Source organism: Eurosta solidaginis, chromosome 1, assembly GCF_040869045.1.
Source record: "Eurosta solidaginis isolate ZX-2024a chromosome 1, ASM4086904v1, whole genome shotgun sequence".
Lineage (NCBI taxonomy): Eukaryota > Metazoa > Arthropoda > Insecta > Diptera > Tephritidae > Eurosta > Eurosta solidaginis.
Genome location: NC_090319.1, coordinates 68,986,219 through 69,006,507, shown reverse-complemented (window position 1 = coordinate 69,006,507; position 20,289 = coordinate 68,986,219). Strand labels below are relative to the sequence as shown.

General features: G+C 38.5%; 1 protein-coding gene across 7 annotated transcripts in view; it reads left to right on the top strand.

Moving 5' to 3' along the window:
* srp (serpent) overlaps positions 1–20,289 on the top strand; it is a 141,424-nt gene that overhangs the window by 69,413 nt on the left and 51,722 nt on the right. For 6 of the 7 annotated variants that reach the window (XR_010947804.1, XM_067757939.1, XM_067757932.1 and 3 more), the window contains exons 1-2: positions 16,568–16,717; positions 17,248–20,219. Coding sequence is in view for 6 of the 7 variants with exons in the window: in XM_067757939.1 (XP_067614040.1) it covers positions 17,308–20,219 (2,912 nt within the window). In the remaining variant the exon portion in view is untranslated. Of the gene's footprint in view, positions 1–16,567; positions 16,718–17,247; positions 20,220–20,289 lie in introns of those variants that run through there. The other variant, XM_067757933.1, reaches the window with a different exon arrangement.

The window sequence follows — 20,289 nt, the reverse complement described above, 5'->3', positions numbered from 1 at the left end:
TTTCGATCGGAGCTATATATAATATATATCCCATACAACCGATCATTCAGATAGAAAGATTTTTGGGCATTTCTCCTTAGTTTCCAATATAAAAACGTTAAACTTGGTGATATTTATTCTAATATATCTTAGAAGATTTCCTGTAAAAATCATTTCGATCGGAGCTATATATAATATATATCCCATACAACCGATCGTTCAGATAGAAAGATTTTTGGCAATTTCTCACTTAATTTCCAATATAAAAACGTTAAACTTGGTGATATTTATTATAATATATCGTAGAAGATTTGCTGTAAAAATCATTTAGATCGGAGCTATATATAATATATATCCCATACAACCGATCGTTCAGATAGAAAGATTTTTGGCAATTTCTCACTTAATTTCCAATATAAAAACGTTAAACTTGGTGATATTTATTCTAATATATCGTAGAAGATTTCCTGTAAAAATCATTTCGATCGGAGCTATATATAATATATATCCCATACAACCGATCATTCAGATAGAAAGATTTTTGGCCATTTCTCCCTTAGTTTCCAATATAAAAACGTTAAACTTGGGGATATTTATTCTAATATATCGTAGAAGATTTCCTGTAAAAATCATTTCGATCGGAGCTATATATAATATATATCCCATACAACCGATCGTTCAGATAGAAATATTTTTGGCCATTTTTTATTTTATATTTATCTTAAAAATCGTTTAGGTATGTAGATCTTTTACTATATATTTCCTATCTTATACATCCTATTATTTGGAGATTACGAACGGGATAAGATTATTGTGCAGCCCCATTCATGAAAGGAATGAAGTTTTCGGCACAGCCGTAGACAGTCCCGTCCTTACTTGTTTTTTTTTGGTTTATTTACCTGCCTGCATTTGCGGTCTTAAAAGTGTTGCCAAAATATTTTTGTGTTCGAACCTTTTTATATTTGCTTATTGTTTGTTTGTATTTCTCGACATATGGAATGGAAATAGAAACAACAAATGGAAGTAAATAGTAAACAAGGAAAGGAAAAGTTTAAGCGCGCCGAAGACGATATGGTGTGGTATTTGCTAATTATGTGCATTAGGGTGTGTCGTTTAACAAACAAAATTTTGCTCCCTGATTATCTTATTTCTTAGAGGAATACAATAGAATTTAAGAAAGTTTTGAGTTCCCTGTGTGTTTGGCTCATTCAAAAATTCGGCTTTTATACATTTTATATGGAAACATTTTGAAGCTTGCTTAAATTCACGGTATAAAAAAATTTGTTAAAATGAAGAACAAAGCACGAAAATGCAACAAAAAGTAACTTCTCTGAGCGGATACCTTCTGATTATTTTCATTTAAAATAGGAAACTTTTGGTACCAAAAATATAAATTAAAACAAAAATGAAAATTTGTTTTAAAATTCGCAGTTTTTGAATGAGCAAAGCCTACAAAGTACTGAGAACATTTATAAATTATAAAATTTGTTAGTTTTCGATAAACAGGTTTTTAGATAAGAGAAGAAAAAGTTCACTCTTGCAATAGAAACACCCTAATGTTTGCATTGACCAAACGAGCTCCAGCACAGCCTTCTCAACCAAGATTCTCTTGCGACTATCCAATAGGAGATTCCTAATACAAAGGGCTTTGCTTGTGTCACAAAAAAATTAATATAGGTTGTTGAATATACATATGTATGTATGTAAACTAAGAAAAATACTCATTCAATGTGACCACTTTCAGCGAGAGCTAGACATTACCACAGAAATTGGGAGCGCTCTTGTGAGTTCACTTGACAGTGGAATCCATTTTCTTAATTAATAGGTCTCGATTCTAATACCCTCGAATTCACATGAAGTCTTTTATTAGGTTGATCCTCAGCAACCGTCGCCTTTTAAGGCGACACTGACTATCAATTAGTACGAAATTGTTGACAAAGATTCTGAATATATTCTGCAGAGAATCGAACATATTCAGACTGATGTATAACAAAACAGTATTCTGAAAGTGCTGAGCAGCTAGGCTTTAATCTATTTGATTCTAGCATCTCGTATTCCATCTTCCATACAGCAAATTAAGTTCTAATTGTTCAAAACGTCTGGGTGTAATACCCCGATCGCTATATGAGAGTGTTCTTTAAAATGCTCTAGATATTACAATTCATTCAATTCAATATTGTATCTGCTATGGAAGTTACGATTGGCATACCTTAATGCAGACAAGGCGATTCAGTTTTCTGGGCGCGGGAAAGGTGGAATTTTCGCCATTACGTAAGTTTATAAAGGAAAGTGACGGGTTCAATAAAGACTTGTTAGGAAGTTTCCCCTCAGCCATAAGTTGAAGCTCTTGTCTGAAATCCGTGAGCTGGCCTCTTCTCACATCTTTGTACGAAAGGTAGTTCAAATCGCTAGCAATGGCCACCCGTACCATCCTTCCTCTAAGTGACTCCCTCAGCGACAGCTTTTGGTGTTGATTTCAACGTCCTTTCAACGCACGAAGAAATTCCCCCACTATAAATAAACCACCTTACCTAGTTCGTACAGTCAATCCTGTTGCCTCGTCTTCAACACACGTTTTCTATTGGTGGGCACGTGCGTTACCGTCCTTTTTATTATCGTTGTTGTTACTATTGTCCAAGCTAAATACATTTTCACTCCGGGCTATCTTCGGCCATACGAGGATTAACGCATACCCTTATTAGTCAAGCGAACATAGTCAGACCGGATGTAAAACAACGCGAGTCTTCAACCGAATCTACCACACTAATGAACCCAGAACGTATCCCGACGTCTGCTAAAGTGTTAGGGGATATGGGCAGATGGGATATGGATCCATTAGCCATTTCAATGGCGGACACCAGGCCAGGTAATAATTTTAAGGCCAAAGTAATAAGACGAATAGCCAGTTCGTTACCGTTGCATTCCAATTTTGACCTACTCCTGCATTGACCTCTTGGCCATGAGCACGGCTGAATATCTTAGCAATGCGGTTGAATGAGCTGTTCCCTCTTACCTACTTACGCAATTGGTCGCACCAGTCGCTTATTGGGCTTCGCTAGCTGGTGCCACCTGATATTTTCAGCGGAGTGGAAGCCGCCCCTTCCCTATGCTTCCATAGTCGGGTTCCAATAAGAATACCAATCTTATTTACTTATTTGGCATATAACCTTTCAGACAATTTTGGCTATCCAACAAATCCTCCCAATCACGTCACCATATATTTTGCCACCTGGCGCCAATTGGATAGGCAACACAGCCGCTGTAGATTTATTTTTGTATAGACAGAACGGACTTTAAATCTCAATTTCCTATTTAGTCTAAACTAGCATTTGTTGGCAAGAGTAGTTCTCCGGTCCATTTCTAGGCCCATATAGTTTAGGTTAATGCTGGTTCCCAAAGAAACGAAGTTCTTTTCTATTTCAAGTGGCCTTTTGCCTCCTCAACATGAATAAAGCAAGGAGACGATCTTGGGCGCATAAAAGTGTCTGATCCGGGACCTGGTATCACGTATGATACCCTGGCCTAGAGCCACTGAGCTAGTTAATATACATGCTTACCATAGGATGAGCGATCAAATTGAAAACCATATCAAAAACCAGGAACTATTTTATAAAATAACTCCCGCTTCTTGGTAAATACTAGAAGCTTTCTAAGAGCATGTAACTTGCTGCTTCTAGATCTGATAGCTTTGCCACTCCTTATAGCAGGAGTCTTACCCTGGCGAGCGAACAACGCGAGCACAATACATACTCGATCATTTCCCCCTGCAACCCGCGCATCCTACATCTGTTATAACTGACGAAGCCTAATTTAAGAGGATGTAACGACACATTTATTAGCTGGCTCATCCGCATTTTCACTTCCATCTGCCACCATATGCCCATGGACGTAATAAAGATCTATTCTGGTTCTGTATAGGAATCGCTTGCGCTCTAATACACTTTTAGGTGTTGTGCTATGCCTAACATTTGGAGGTCTGAGCGAAGCTACCCATCAGCTATTGTCCACAGTAACCAGCTCGATAACACTATACGCAGAACCAGTGTGGTACGGATTTTAACGGACCCATAAAAAAGATATATTAGTAGCATACCGACTTGCAGCTATAAGAAAGCAAGTGTTTATCGGACGGTATCCGACGACGCATTCCTGATCCTAACCCGGAAAATCCCAGTGGACTTACTGGCAAGCGAAATGGACTGATCTGTATAACACTTATATAGAGCTACTAGCTGAAGAAGCCAGGAAAAGAGCAATGACACAAACAACAACTATGTAGCAAGAACGGTGGGAGGCCTCGAGTAAAGGGCGTGGATCATCACGTTAGTTTGGGACGTAGCTTAATGGAATGAGCAGAAGCACGGCGAACTGCATTACCATCTCACGCAGATACTGAGTGGATATGGCGGTTTCAAAGAGTATTTGTGGAAGCGTAGGATACAGGAAGATCCTCTTTGCCCGATGTGTACCACGGAGTTAGAAAACGCAGAACACGTCATGTTCCATTGCCCCCGTTTGCAAGAGGAAAGACTCACCTTGCATAGAGTTTTTGGGGAGGAACCTACCACGAGAAATTTAGTATCACAAATGTGCAACAGGAAGGAATGCTGGACTGCAGTGAGCAAAATGGCATTTATAGTCATGGCACGCCTGATGGATGCTGAGAGGTAGCGCAGCGAAATGCACAGGCGAAGCAGTGGCGATTAAATATACGCAGGGACAATATTACTTACTTACTTAATTGGCGCTTAACCGTCTAAACGGTTATGGCCGTGCAACAAGGCGCGCCAGTCGCTCCTTCGCTCCGCCAACCGGCGCCAATTGCTCACACCAATGGAGTTTAAATCGTTTTCCACCTGGTCCTTCCAACGGAGTGGGGGCCGCCCTCTACCTCTGCTTCCATAGGCGGGTTCCGATAGAAACACTTTCTTGGCTGGAGCATCATCATTCATTCGCATAACATGGCCTAGCGAGCGCAGCCGCTGCGTTTTAATTCGCTGGACTATGTTGATGACTGCGTATAGCTCGTACCGGGACAATATTAAGCTCTTAAAAAATTAGAAATATGGAACGCCACCCTGAAGTAATGCAAAAGTGGTACCGGGATGGGCGACGGTTCCAAAACGGAGGTGGTTTTTTAGTCTACGGACACACGATTCCTGCGACGGCAGCAATTATGGTACATTATGCATTTTTCAACCCTCCCGCAAAAAAAAAGGTGTTTGCTGTGCGATATTATTGCTGACCTTGCTGACTATATCGAAAGTCAACGTAAGTAAGCCCAGGCCGTCCAAATTCCTTTAACAATAGTGTTGGCTCGCGGCAGTCGTCGACAAGCTATCGGAATGTGTTTCTTCCATAAAAAGTTTTTATACCAAAACTATATCTGCCTTGTATGTTCGCAGCTGATATAAAAATTATAGGTGCGGGTTGGATTTCCTTCCTTAAAGGCTTGACGCACTCTCCTTGTTACTATCATGTGGATTTTAGGGAAATTTTTCTTAGATAATTCTGGGCTGGATCTTCATGAGCTTTGTGCTTGTACGTACCTAACTTTCTTCTCCTAGTTTAAACATATTTGGTCTTGCTATTCGGTGTAGGCCAGCTATGAATGTACATACATATGTATGTATAACAACGTCATCAAAAACTTCGAACATATTTTTTATGGTTTTGCGCTAATTTTGACTCTCTTCTGATTAAAATGTCAAACTTATGGTCTATTCTCTCTCAGAACAACACCTACCTTGGCACTGAACGTCATGCTGAACATATCCAGTAGATATTGCGGGAAAGGCGGCCGCGGCAAGGTCGTTGGTCAGGCTTCGTGATATGGGATATGAACAGAACGGACTACTGTATGCCGATAACTGCTCCATATACAACCTTCACCCAGTTATTCCAAAGAGAGGAGTGGGGAAGAGGAATTATCAGGGGCATGGGGCCGGTTAACTTGTTCACGGATGGGTCGAAGCTGGATGGAAAGGTTGGTGGGGGGTCTTTTGTCAAGAGCTAAATTTAAGCCACAAGTTTAAGTTGGCTGATCACTGCAGTGTATTCCAAGCGGAACTTGCTGCGATTAAGGATGCGGTGGATGGAATGCTATCCAGTGCTATTACGGTTAGGGAATTTAACATCTACTCTGATAGCCAAGCGGCTATCAAGGCCTTGAGCTCAACTACAGTGCGATCGAGGCTGGTCTGGGAGTGCCTGACCTCGCTTGCGATTGCATCGAATTATTTTACAATTAAGATTATCTGGGTCCCGGGGCATAGTGATATCCCGGGTAACTGTCAAGCGGATCTCTTAGCCCGCATCGGTACAACTGAACCGGATGAAGATGGCTTTAGGGATTTCGGGATCCCGCTGGCCACCTGTGGATTGCTCCTCCATAGCTGGGCCTCGAATCAGCTCAGCAAACGTTGGGCGGATACCACGTCTTGCAGGGTAGCAAGATCTTTCTGACCAAAAGTGGATGGCAGGAGGTCTGCTGAAATAATTGGGTTCACCAAGGCTCACCTATCAATGGTCATTGGGGTTTTAATAGGGCACTGTCCCATGAGTATCCAAGCGGTACGTCTCAATATACTGGAAACTCCATCCTACTGCAGCTGTATGGATGATGATGAGGTGGAATCACCAAATCCCTTTATGCTTGATTGTCCAGCTTTTGCCAGAACTAGGCGAAAGTACTTCGGTCGCGACTCACTTGGATCTCCCGAGGATATATCCAAAGTTGAGATCGGTATCATTCGGAGCTTTATCGTTGCTACCCAACGATTTTCTAAGTAGCTAGATCTAAGTCACCGTTATTTTTGGTGTATGTGGTATCACAACGGACCTTCGTGTTGTCCAAGTGATCTATCCTTATCAGGGCAGCTACCACCTAACCTATCCTATCGTATGGTCTATTCGTAGAAATAATTTTACTAAACTCATTAATTTACTTATTTTTACACATCTAATACATACGTACGTGGTCTGTATGTACATATGTATGTACATCATACGATAATTTATTTAGTTTTGCCTAAATGCTTTGCTTTCCATATTTTACACCAACAATACTTTCAATAAAAGGGTATTTACAAATACAATGAAAAGGGGCGTAGTTTAAGCTATCGTACGCGCCATTGAAATTTGTTAGAGCGAGATAGCAGTGCTTAGTGCAAATATGAAAACAACAAAATCACAACGAAAAAAGCAGACAAAGCAAACTGCAGAAGCCATCAATAAATCTAAATGGTGGTGAGTTTGAGCACCAAGAATAGCGGACTTCGCTCTGATTGAGTAATGGCCGTGGTGAATTACCGTTACGTGAGTAACATGCAGCAAAATATTGAATACAGCAAGGAAGGGAGCTCAATGCTTTGTGAGCTGCTGGTTTGTAAAAGAGATTGAGCGGGGTTAGTTCGGCTGTGGTTAGTATTGTAAACAAAAAAATGAGCGTACAGGGTGAAAGGTGCTGAGCGAAAAAAACTATGAGTTTGTTCACTTGGGTGCTGTTTAGGGTGTGTGTGTGCCTATGCTTTGTACGGTTTTTGGGAAGCTGTTTGTTCACATACTTACATACTTACCCAGCAAAAAGTGGCGTAAACGGTATTAAGCAATAAGGTTGAGGATGCCATCGGTCATGCTAAACCATGCAAAGCAGTGGGCCCAGACGGCATAGCCATGCCGATGCTTAAAAGCCTAGGGAAAGAGGGTTTCAAATATTTAGCGCATGTCTTCAACCTGTCTTTTTCCACCTTGTTATTCCCGAAATATGGAAAATGGCCAAGGTGGTCCCACTACTAAAGCCTGCGAAACCAGCTAACATAGGAGAGTCATATCGCCCGAGATCTCTCCTATCGCCAGTAGCCAAGACGCTTGAAGCCATTTTGCTCCCCTACTTAAAAGCAAATTTGCAGCTAGGCTGTCATCAGCATGGCTTCAGAAAACTCCATAGAACCACCACCGCGCTAAATGCCATTAGCACCCAGATAAATTGCGGTTTAAATCAAAACCCCCACCATAAAACAGAACTCGTTGCGCTAGACCTTTCAAAAGCTTTTGATACGGTCAACCATGGCACGCTACTGCAAGATCTGGAAGGATCTACCAAAAATTATCTGGGTGGTCGGGACCAAGAAGAATTAAACAAGGGGTGCCACAGAGTGGTTTCCTATCCCCACTTTTGTTTAATTTCTACATATCTAAGCTACCTTCGCCACCAGAAGGAGTTACTATCGTTTCCTACGCCGATGACTGCACAATAATGTCCCAGGCCCAGGCCCACAGATCGATGAGCTTTGCAACAGATCTCTCCAGTTTTTTAGCCCCGCAAAACCTGGCATTATCACCAACTAAATCCTCCGCGACCTTATTTACAGCATAGACGGCCTAAATGTCGACCATTTTGAACATCCACGTCGATGGCACCACGCTACCGACTGTCCTACACCCTAAAATCTTGGGTGTGACGTTTGATCAGGATCTACATTTTGGTGAGCATGCAGCCGCAATTGTACCGAAAATACAGAGCCGAAATAAAATCCTTAACTCCCTTGCTGGCAGTACTTGGGGAAAAGACAAAGAAACGCTCATTACCACATACAAAGCAATTGGCTAGCCGATTGCATGCTACGCGTCCCCTATATGGTCGCCAAGCCTAAAAACTACCCACTGGAAGAAGCTACAGGCCTGCCAAAATACTGCTCTCAGAACCGCGACGGACTGTCTCCTAATGTTCCCAGAACACCATCTACATAATGAGGCGAGAATACTACCCATCAGGGAGAGAAATGAGATGCTAACCAAACAGTTCCTGTTGAATACCCAGAAACCTGGGCATCCCAACAGACATCTCTCCGTAAGCATTATGAGGAAATACGGCACCTGAGAACTCTGCCGTATGAAGAAAAAAAACACAGGCAGGTCCTCAGTGAACTCCGCAAACAGGCGTCGGACCTTTATGCCAGGAATTGCCCGGTGAATTCAGTACCCAAAGAACAGTACCAAAAACTTGCGGAAGAGGAACGCATACTCCCCAGGGAAACGCGATTCACTCTAGCTCAACTTCGTTCTGGATACTGTAACAGGCTAAACTCTTACCTATCCAGATCAACCCCGACATAAAAAATGTATGCCCCGATTGGAATGTGTCCCCACATGACACCAACCATCTTTTTAATTGTAATGTGGAACCAACGCCTCTAACATCCCTTTCATTATGGTCCACCTCTGTTGAAACAGCAAGTTTCCTTGGACTCCCGTTAGAGGATATTGATGACAATTTGTGATCGGTCGCAACTATTGGGTGGGGCGAAGCACTGCTACAACAACAACAACAGCAATAAGGAATATTAGTTACTCTCCTAATATATAAGCCATAAAATAAGATAAATAGAATGCACAATACGCCTTAAAATAATGCCTTATTTATAGCTTATTTACGCTAGAAATGAGCCTTGTACATGAGGAAAAAAAATGAAGGCTTATAAAATATGGCATATTATTAATTATTCTATCTGGTTCATAAATCTTATAATAAGGTTATTTTACTCGACGTATAATCTTATTATAACGTCTTATGTACACCTGATTTTTAGTTGATTATAAACATTGTCTTAGGCCCGGTTTTTCAGTATAGGTTCAACTCGGATTGTCATGTAAACTACGCTTAAACTTATTCTGCAGTTTTTCAGTCTACTTTAACTGAAGTTTAAGCTGGGCTTAAGCGGCCGATCTGGCAGGGTTAAACTCTAGTTAATCTATTAGTTATTTGTGTTCGTTCGAAATGGCACCAAGCATTTGGACTTGAGTACCATTAGAGCTCATGTTGATAACTAGGCATACTTCTAAAATATCAAGAGTTGTTTCGAAACAGTGGCTCAACTCGAGAATCATAGCGTACTCAGCAAAAGAGGAAATTTTTTATAAAGCAAAACATGCTATTACTTAAGTTAAAAAAATTTAATTAACTACTTTTGGTTCTCTAACTGGACTCAAATGTAAAATTCCATACTACAGTATTTTCACGAAAACAAAATGAAATATATATAATAAAAATAAAAAAATGTGAGGCACGATAACCTCCGAAGAGATTTTGAGCCGAGCTTCTCTTCCAATTTGAGTCGTGTTCCTTTTTAATTTTTCCTACAAATTGGCGGGACGGGACCTACATGTTTTATGCCGACCCCGAACGGCATCTGCAAGGCGGATGAGTTTTCACTGAGAGCTTTTCATGGCAGAAATACACACGGAGTGCTTGCCAAACACTGCCGAGGGACAACCCCGCTTAGAAAAATTTTCTACTAATTGAAAAACCTTGTTTCTAAAATATTGATGTTGCTTTGCCCTTCACACCAAGGCGGCCTATATCATATATATTTTAATTACTTACGCTTCATTACAGCTACCAATCAGTTGTTTATTTCTCACAATAAACAGCTGTTGGTTTTGGTGGTACCATCTTGGAAATTTTTTTAAGCTCCACCACAACTCGATATGCAATGTCGGATATCAACTGGAGAAATGTGTTGAATATTCATTTGAGAACTGTACATACCTCAAAATCTCTCGAAATAAGGATAATAATTGGAAATATGAACGACGTTGGAGATTAACTCAAAAGCTTTTAATTTTACAAAAATTTCAAAAGTTGGATGGTGATTGGAGACTGAAGTTGGATATCAACTCGAGAACTATCTGGTTTAAGAATAATTAAGTAATGATGTTGGATATCACTCCGGAACTAGATATATATTTCGCTGGAGAATTTTTTTCCATGTTTGTTGTGTAAACAAAATCCAGCTGTTGTCGTACCTACAAATTATTAATTATTATAAAAAGCATACCCCAAAGGCGGCCTTTAACTGTGACTGAAAAACTTCTCAGTAGTTTAACTGGAGTTTACATTTGACTAGAGTTTAAGCAAGCTTAGTTTAAGCTTAGCTTAACCATATTGAAAAACCGGGCTTTAAAGGTACTAATACAGCAAGCAGCATTTTATAATAAGACCTTTTGTAAGCCTTAATTTATTTGGCGGCCACCGTGGTGTGATGGTAGCGTGCTCCGCCTACCACACCGAATGCCCTGTGTTCACACCCCGAGCAAAGCAACATAAAAATTTTAGAAATAAGGTTTTTCAATTAGAAGAACATTTTTCTAAGCGGGGTCGCGCCTCGGCAGTGTTTGGCAAGCACTCCGAGTGTATTTCTGCCATGAAAAGCTCTCGGTGAAAACTCATCTGTTTCGCAGATGCCGTTCAGAGTCGGCATAAAACAAGTAGGTCCCGTCCCGCCAATTTGTAGCAAAAATTAAAAAGGAGCACGACGCAAATTGAAAGAGAAGCTCGGCATAAAATCTCTTCGGAGGTTATCGCGCCTTACATTGATTTATTTATTTGATCCATAAACCTTTTAATGATATTGTTATATTCTTCGTAATGGGTAATGTTTTAAAATAACTCCTTATGTAAGACTTATTTTCGTAATGGGTAATGGTTTAAAATAACTCCTTATGTAAGCCTTATTTTATATAGGCTGTAAGCTGTCTATGTACATATCAAATAAGTATTATATAAGGCTGAAATTTTTTGCTGGGCATGCAATGCTGCGTTTTCGTACCCAAAGCTGGTGGAATATGTAGTAGCAATTCTTACAGGTTTTCATGCTTGGAGCTTTTGCAAAGTAAAGGCATTTAAAACGAAAATATGAGCACTGGACATGACAGTTTATACTAGAAATATGATAAATATACATACATATATGTATGTGTATATGTATATTTTTTGTAATGAATCGCAGGTTTAGAACCTTCCACCTTTTTACCTTTAAATCGCATTCTATGTATTTTTAACATACTTTCTTGTCGAATGTTTTGAAAACTGGGGAAAATAATTTGCTAATTTTTGTCATAGGCAATAACCCCTCAAACATTCTCAGAGCGCTCATGATTTAGGAATCCGATACGAGTCCGAAATATGTGAAAAATATGACCCTCAGAAATATGATCATAAAGGAGCCTTTTGTGACTCCGATGTGATGAAAGCTATGAACTATAAGCCAAGAGTGTTCAACAAATAAAGCAACTTAGAAACAAATATTCATATTTTATTTTGAAAAAATTTTCTTTCATATTCAATTATACGCCATAATCTTTCGTGCTGTTCCCTTTTTAAATTGGCATGGACGCTTCTATCTAATCTTCTCCGTAATGATCGGCATTTTAACAGTGTAAGTATTTCCAGCAAAACTGCTTCCGTTGTATGCCCTGGTTGGTTTATCGAGCTTGTTTTTAGTTAGATATGACGTCGGTATGCCCTATATATATATGGGTTTGCTTCTTTCGAAATTCATGTTTTTCAACCATTATTTTTAAAGTCATGCGTCCGAAATCCGTCCTGATCTAGCCAATCTAATTCCTTATATGAAGTACATAAATGACTCCGAAAACAGTCTTATAAGAAGCAAATTATGACCAGTTTATGAGTCCATTAGGAGTCACATCGGACTTTTATTTAGGCTCATATATTGTATGAAATTATGCTCATATCGATAGGCCATCGCAAATAGAGAAATACATTCAGTCCGGACTTATAAATGAGCTTTCAATGAGCGTAAAGTATTCGAATTAGGACTCCTTTCTGACTCTTTTTTGACTCCGAATGTTTGCTGGGAGTTTATAACGTGTCTTTCTGTTCCCGATTTGAATTAGCATAGACGCTTCTCTTTAATCATCTCCGTAATAATCGCGTGTTAGCAATGTAACTACAAAACTGCCTGCGTGGTATGTCCTGGTTGATCTGTGGAGCCCTCTATATCATTAATAAGAGTTGACGTCGGTATGCTCTACCTTAATAAGTTTTCTCCGCAATTCCTGTTTTCCAACCTATATTGAGGATATGCTTCCCCATTTTTAATGCCATGCATAGATACAAAAAGAGTCATGTAAGAAGCAAACTATGGGCTGTTTATGAGCATATTGATATCCTATTTAAGCTCACATAATATATGAATAAAAACTCATATCGGACGACCATTGCAAGAAGGGAAATACACTCATTTCAAGCGCTAAAAAGAGCTCATATTGAATGTAAACGCTCCAATTTAGGTGACACTTTTATGGCTCCGAATGTTTGCTGGGAAGTGAAAACAGCTATTACTCAATTGTGTGAGCATTAAATTATAAACTTTTTGTATATGCAACGTACTATGGCCCAAACACCAGTTTTTTTTTTTTTTTTTCAAAATAATTTTTTGTTGAATTTTCGTCGGAAAAATTTTTTTAGCACATTTGGTCCAAAAAGAAAAATAGCGAAGATCCAAAGAGTGCTAAGCTGAAGTTCGCCGACGAATACAGAAAGCCACTTCTTCAAAGGAGTTTTCAATTTTGTTGTTGACTGAGCTGTTTTTCTAAAATATCTCCTACTATTTTCCTATATTATTTATTTCTGCAAATAGTCGTAGGCAGTCAGTCCGTTTGTTCGTCAAACAAATTCCGGCAACACTATGAACACATTCAGTTTATGTGAGGTTTTTATTGACTGACGAGTTCAACCTAACCTAACCTTCTCCCTTGAATACCCTATATCTGATGCAGTCAATATCGATGCATCTACACCACATCTGCTGAGAGGAATATCACTCTATCCCTTCTGCAGTTCGAAAAAGCCCCATTTCATGTTTAAAATACCGCCCTATTATAGAATTGGTTTCAGAAATGCCCTGTTCAGAATTTGATCGAAAGATTCTCTATCTTGGAATTTTTTTTTTCAAAAAAGCCCTACCTGAGTTTTAGTTTATTATATTTTGATACTATCTTAATCTGGTCGAGGTTCAAATAGGCGGTCCGCGGTGAGCTGGACTTGTAATTTTTTTCCTCATAGACACATCGATTTATGCAATAAAGCATGGATTATCTTTTTTTCTTTAGGAAGCAGACATACCGGATAATTCATTTCGGAACAATTTCAGGATCACTTCGGAATTATTTTAGGTATCATTTCAAAAAAGCTTCCAAACTATTTCGAAGCTCTTTCTTTACAGTTTTGGAACAGTTAAAGGGATCCCTTCAGAATCATTTCGAGACTATTTCGGGACCAATAGGGAAGAATTTCAGGTTAATTTTTGGATTATTTTATGCTCCTATAACTGTCCTCAAATCGTTTGGAATTGGTTGCGTAAAAGTTACGAAATGATTCCAAATAAGTCCCGAAGTCCGTGTTTTATGGGAAAAAATGTTAAGTCGATTTTTTGCTGTCGTTTTATTTTTTTTTCGCACTTTTACGTATATATTTAATAGTTTCGTTTTTATTCACTCTTAAAATAAATACACTTTTTATCACCGGCCTCTTATAAGTAGATCCTGTTTTTTGTTAGGGGACTTCAGCTAAGCCGTTGTTCAAACTTTTGGTAATACTAAGGACTCATTCAGTCTATGTGAGCTCCACACGAACCGGCCAGTTCAACCTAACCCAAGCAAACGCCCCTGTGTATCTGGCATTTTAAAATGTTAAATCCACTTTATCGTTTTTTATACTCAGTTGAGCAGAGCTCACAGAGTATATTAAGTTTGATTGGATAACGGTTGGTTGTACAGGTATAAAGGAATCGAGATAGTTATAGACTTCCATATATCAAAATCATCAGGATCGAAAAAAAATTTGATTGAGCCATGTCCCTCCGTCCGTCCGTCCGTCCGTCTGTCCGTTAACACGATAACTTGAGTAAATTTTGAGGTATCTTGATGAAATTTGGTATGTAGGTTCCTGGGCACTCATCTCAGATCTCTATTTAAAATGAACGATATCGGACAATAACCACGCCCACTTTTTCGATATCGAAAATTTCGAAAAATCGAAAAAGTGCGATAATTCATTACCAAATACGGATTAAGCGATGGAACTTGGTAAGTTAGTTGAACTTATGACGCAGAATAGAAAAATAGTAAAATTTTGGACAATGGGCGTGGCACCGCCCACTTTTAAAAGAAGGTAATTTAGAAGTTTTGCAAGCTGTTATTTGGCAGTCGTTGAAGATATCATGATGAAATTTGGCAGGAACGTTACTCTTATTACTATATGTCTGCTTAAAAAGAAAAGTTAATATCTTTACAGTATATAAGTAAATTATGCAAACATTCAACTCCAGTAATGATATGGTGCAACAAAATACAAAAATAAAAGAAAAATTTAAAATGGGCGTGGCTCCGCCCTTTTTCATTTAATTTATCTAGGATACTTTTAATGCCATAAGTCGAACAAAAATTTACCAATCCATGTGAAATTTGGTAGAGGCTTAGATTCTAGGGCGATTTTTTGATTTTTTCTGTGAAAAAGGGCGAAATCGGTTGAAGCAGCGCCCAGTTTTTATACACAGTCGACCTTTCTCGGCCTTTAACACGATAACTTGAGCAAAAATCGATATATCTTTACTAAACTCAGTTCACGTACTTATCTGAACTCACTTTGTATTGCTGTAAAAAATGGCCGAAATCCGACTATGACCACTCCCACTTTTTCGATATCGAAAATTACGAAAAATGAAAAAAATGCCATCATTATATACCAAATACGAAAAAAGGAATGAAACATGGTAATTGTATTGTTCTATTCATGCAAAATAAAACTTTAGAAAAAACTTGGTAAACTGGGTGTGACACCTACCATATTAAGTAGAAGAAAATGAAAAAGTTTTGCAGGGCGAAATCAAAAGCTCTTTGAATCTTGGAAGGAATACTGTTCGTGGTATTACATATATAAATAAATTAGCGGTACCCGACAGATGATGTTCTGGATCACCCTGGTCCACATTTTGGTCGATATCTCGAAAACCCCTTCACGTATACAACTAAGGGCCACTCCCTTTTAAAACCCTCATTAATACCTTTAATTTGATACCCATATCGTACAAACAAATTCTAGAGTCACCCCTGGTCCACCTTTATGGCGATATCTCGAAAAGGCATCCACCTATAGAACTAAGGCCCACGCCCTTTTAAAATACTCATTAACACCTTTCATTTGATACCCATATCGTACAAACACATTCCAGGGTTACCCTAGGTTCTTTTTACAACATGGTGATTTTCCCTTACTTTGTCTCCACAGCTCTCAACTGAGTATGTAATGTTCGGTTACACCCGAAATTAGCCTTCCTTACTTGTTCTATTTGGGTTTGATCGAATGTATAGACTACATTATATATTTTCTAAAGAGTAAATCAAAGTTTTGCCCCATAGTACAGCCGTGTTGTCGGTATGATTTTTGCTGTGATTGTGTGAACTGATCTGATGTGCTGCTGGAAGCTGGATGTGCTTGTTCTACAAATGTTTAGTTGTTGTTTCTATTTGAGAATTTCAATGCTCTTCATACTTGTTGCTTAAGTTATTTTTTCAAATTATGTGTGTAGAACTATTTACTTATGTATGTGTGCGTGTGTATATGCTCTTATGGGTATATGCATGTATTTACTTTATTACATATTTTATTTATTTATTTTGTGAAATAAAAACAATCATTTGAAATTTTTTCGTATGAATGTACTTCGACAGATTTTCATTTGTAGCAGTTTAAGTAAAAACGCGTTCAAGTAGCCAGGCGGTGTCGCGCTAAAAGACGGAAAGTCGCATTCGAACAAAAACACTTAACGATTTTTAATAAAAAGTAAAATTGAAATATTTAGCAAATATGTCTTCATATTGCGTATGTATGTACATATATACATACATATATAAATATGTTAAGCAGTGAAAGGTGACTGATTTAAGGGCGTTGAATAAAATTTAAGTTTTTATATTGAATTGGGAAGAATTTCATCTATTGAAAAAAAATTTTTTTTTTAATAATTTATTTAAAATTTTTATGAAGATTATTATACTTAAATTATGTTTTTTTAATTGGCAAATTTTAAAAAAATATGTCAATAACAAAAAGTCAATTTTTGAAAAAAAATGTTTTTAATTAAAATTTTTTTTTTAATTAACAAATCTAAAACTTAAAAATTAAGAAGACATTTTTTTCATTTTTTCAACTTAAAAAAAATTTAAATTTATCCAAACCAAAAAATTTAATTTAAAAAAAGAAATTTAATATTTATCAAAACCAAAAAATTTTAAATAAAAATAATTTTTTAAATTTATCAAAACAAAAAAAATAAAAAATTTAAAAAAAATTTTAACTAAAAAATAAATGAAAAAAGTTTCATATTTATTTATTCAAATCCAAACACTTAAAAATATTTCTTTTCATTTTTCAAATTAAATCATGTTTTTTTAATAAAAAAGAATTCAGAAAAATATTCGAAACCAAAAAAGTGCACACATGACAAGTGAAAGCTTTGAGCAATGAAATATCCTGCGCGTAATAGCAATAAAAGCTCCACAAATCTAACAAGTGGTGGTGGTGGTGGTGGTGGAGTGCGCGCCTCAAAGTATGCAAACGCGCCAAAGGATAACAACAACAACAACAACAACAAGGAACGACGTATGCCAAGCTTATTAGCAAATGCCGCTAAAATGAAAATAACAAAATGCAACGCAACAAAATTAGCCAATTCGATGAATTTAAATAAATCTGCTGCTATAAACTCACTCCAAACAACAACAACAAGCACATCTTTTAATAACGCCAATATTAATAAATGGTTGCAAGAAAATCACAGAATACAAGGTCAGCCAATTACACAAGGAGCTCATGGTGGTTTGGAATTGTTAAACAGGCTACAACAACAAACGCGCACAAGTGGTGAAGAAGAAGAGTATGGTGAATTAAATGCAAGAGAATCCTATATGCAGAATGTGAGCAATGGTAGTGTTGGTATCAGTGAAACGATGCTAGCAAAAATGCAAAAACAACAACCACCACACTATATGCAGCAGCACAAACAGCCATTGGTCGAGGACATACACGATCATGCGTCAAGAGCAAACACAACAACAATGCAACAGTCTACAGAAGCAAAAGGAGTAACGATGAGCAGTGAACAACAATGCAATTCACCACAGCCAATGCTAGTAGCGTCTGCAAGGAGCGCAGTAGCGCCGACAAATACAAAATTTGTTATGCCAACTGAGCAGACGAATGCGGTACATATGACACAGTCATCATTGCAACAACAACAACAAGAACAACAACATGCAAAGGGCATGCATGCTATGCTAGAATGTCACACAAAAACGCATACACTAACACCAACAGCAATGACTTCGACATGCACATATGCAGCAGAGCCGTATGAACGATCGTCAAGCCACACAGAACAAATGGAAAACAAGCAACAACAAAAACAAGCATATTCTTTTACAATGTTTACGTCGTTGTCGTCTTCTACACCTACGCCTTCTACACATTTGGCTGCATTGCTTGCTTTGCCTGCAGGCACAGCAGCGACGTCCGCTGCGGCAGCGTCAACGCCTGTGTCCGTGTCCGTGTCGTCGTCATCGTTGGCGTCGTTAGGTACTGAAACACCACAACTCATATCAGTTGTCAACGAAACATCAAAGCAAACGGTTTTACGTACGATCGGTGAGACACGAACAACAGCAAAAGTTACTGATGTATCAACAATAACGGCCTTTGAACAAACGCCAAGAACAACAACGAATGCAATTTTCGATGTGAAATTAGACCATAACGTAGAGCGTGAACGGGGTAATCAGCGCCCAGAACAACAACAGCGACAAAACAGTGACGTCGTTGCTAAAGATAGTGTCGTCAACACGGATTCCCAACAACAACAGCAACTACAATTAGCGTCGTCGCGAGATAAAAATGCCAAAAACGCTGATAAGTGTCGAAATGCGATAGCAACGTCATCTACGACACTAACAACAACAGCAACGATAACACCAACGTCTACTAATGCAGTGCCGTCGGTTGTAACAACAAATGTCGCACAAGTATCTGTTATCAACAACAATAACAGCAACAACAACAACAATAATAACGGACTAAGTGTTAGTGCAAATCGTAGTGAATTAAAAAATACAAAAATTAGTGATGAACAAAAAGAACAAGAACAAAATGCACAAATAATTGCAGACTCACTACAACAACAACAACAAAGTGACTTGTTACCGCTGCATTATCGCGGTGCAAACAATTCAGTGATTATATCCAATTTTAATAGTGGCAACAATACAACCAACAGCAACAACACAACCAACTATAGCCAAGGTGAAGAAAAGGAGCACAGAGCATCTGCTGATGAAAGCGCGCACGAGCAACAGGAGCAAGCGCAATTGCAACAACAAGAGGAGCAGCAGCATGAGCAGCATTTGAGTGATACACACTACTTACGTTACACGCAGCAATTGTCGCAGGACAGCATTGAGCAACAACAACAACACAATCAACACCAACAACATTTGCTGCATATCACCTCAAATATACTCAATGGCACAGATCCAAATTTGAATTTAGTTGTTACCGCTGCCGAATTGCAGCAACATCATAATCATCAGCAACACCATCAACAACAACAACAGCATCAATTTTGGTTATCCGCTTACGATAGAAATTGTGCATACGATCTATCACGTCATCATCAACAACAACTGCAGCAGCAGCAGCAGCAGCAGCATCATCAGCAACAGCAACAACATTTATTACAATTAGAGCATCATCAACACCAGCAACAACAACAACAACATCAACATCATACAAAAGAGTTACTTGATAAATCAGATTTTATTGCTTTACATTCACCACATTTATTATTACCAGCACATTTGTCAGCAGCCACGCCTTCTTACCTGCACTCGCCACCATCTCATCTACATCCACACACAACCGCACAATTTATTGACGAAAATATGCGTAATAATTTTAGTTTATACGCGCCTTATGGTGGCAATCCGCATGAGCATTTACATCATCATACAACCACAAATGCGCCACCAACCAGCATAGATGAAGTCATACAGGATACTTTGAAAGATGAGTGTTTGGAGGATGATCATGGTGGTGTTAGCTATTGCACATTGACTACAGTGCCCGATTTAAAGGAAGCATATCATCATCAGCATATGCTGGTGGAGCAACAGGTGTTGCATGTTGCCACACATCATCACAATAACTCGGTTAGTTCGGGTGGTGGTTCGCCGTCGCCGACTTCACTTTCACAGAGTGCTGCTTCAGGAGATGTTGCCAGTTTTACACAGCTCGCAAATGCGACAACGTATCGTGATGTTTATGGCAGCTTTACACCTGAACATACTTTATTTTTTCCATCCTCGCTGAGTCCTGTTTTGTCGAGGTGAGTGAAGAAAAAAGAATTTATTTATTTATTGGATATTTAATATTTTGACTTAATTTAGTAATAGTAG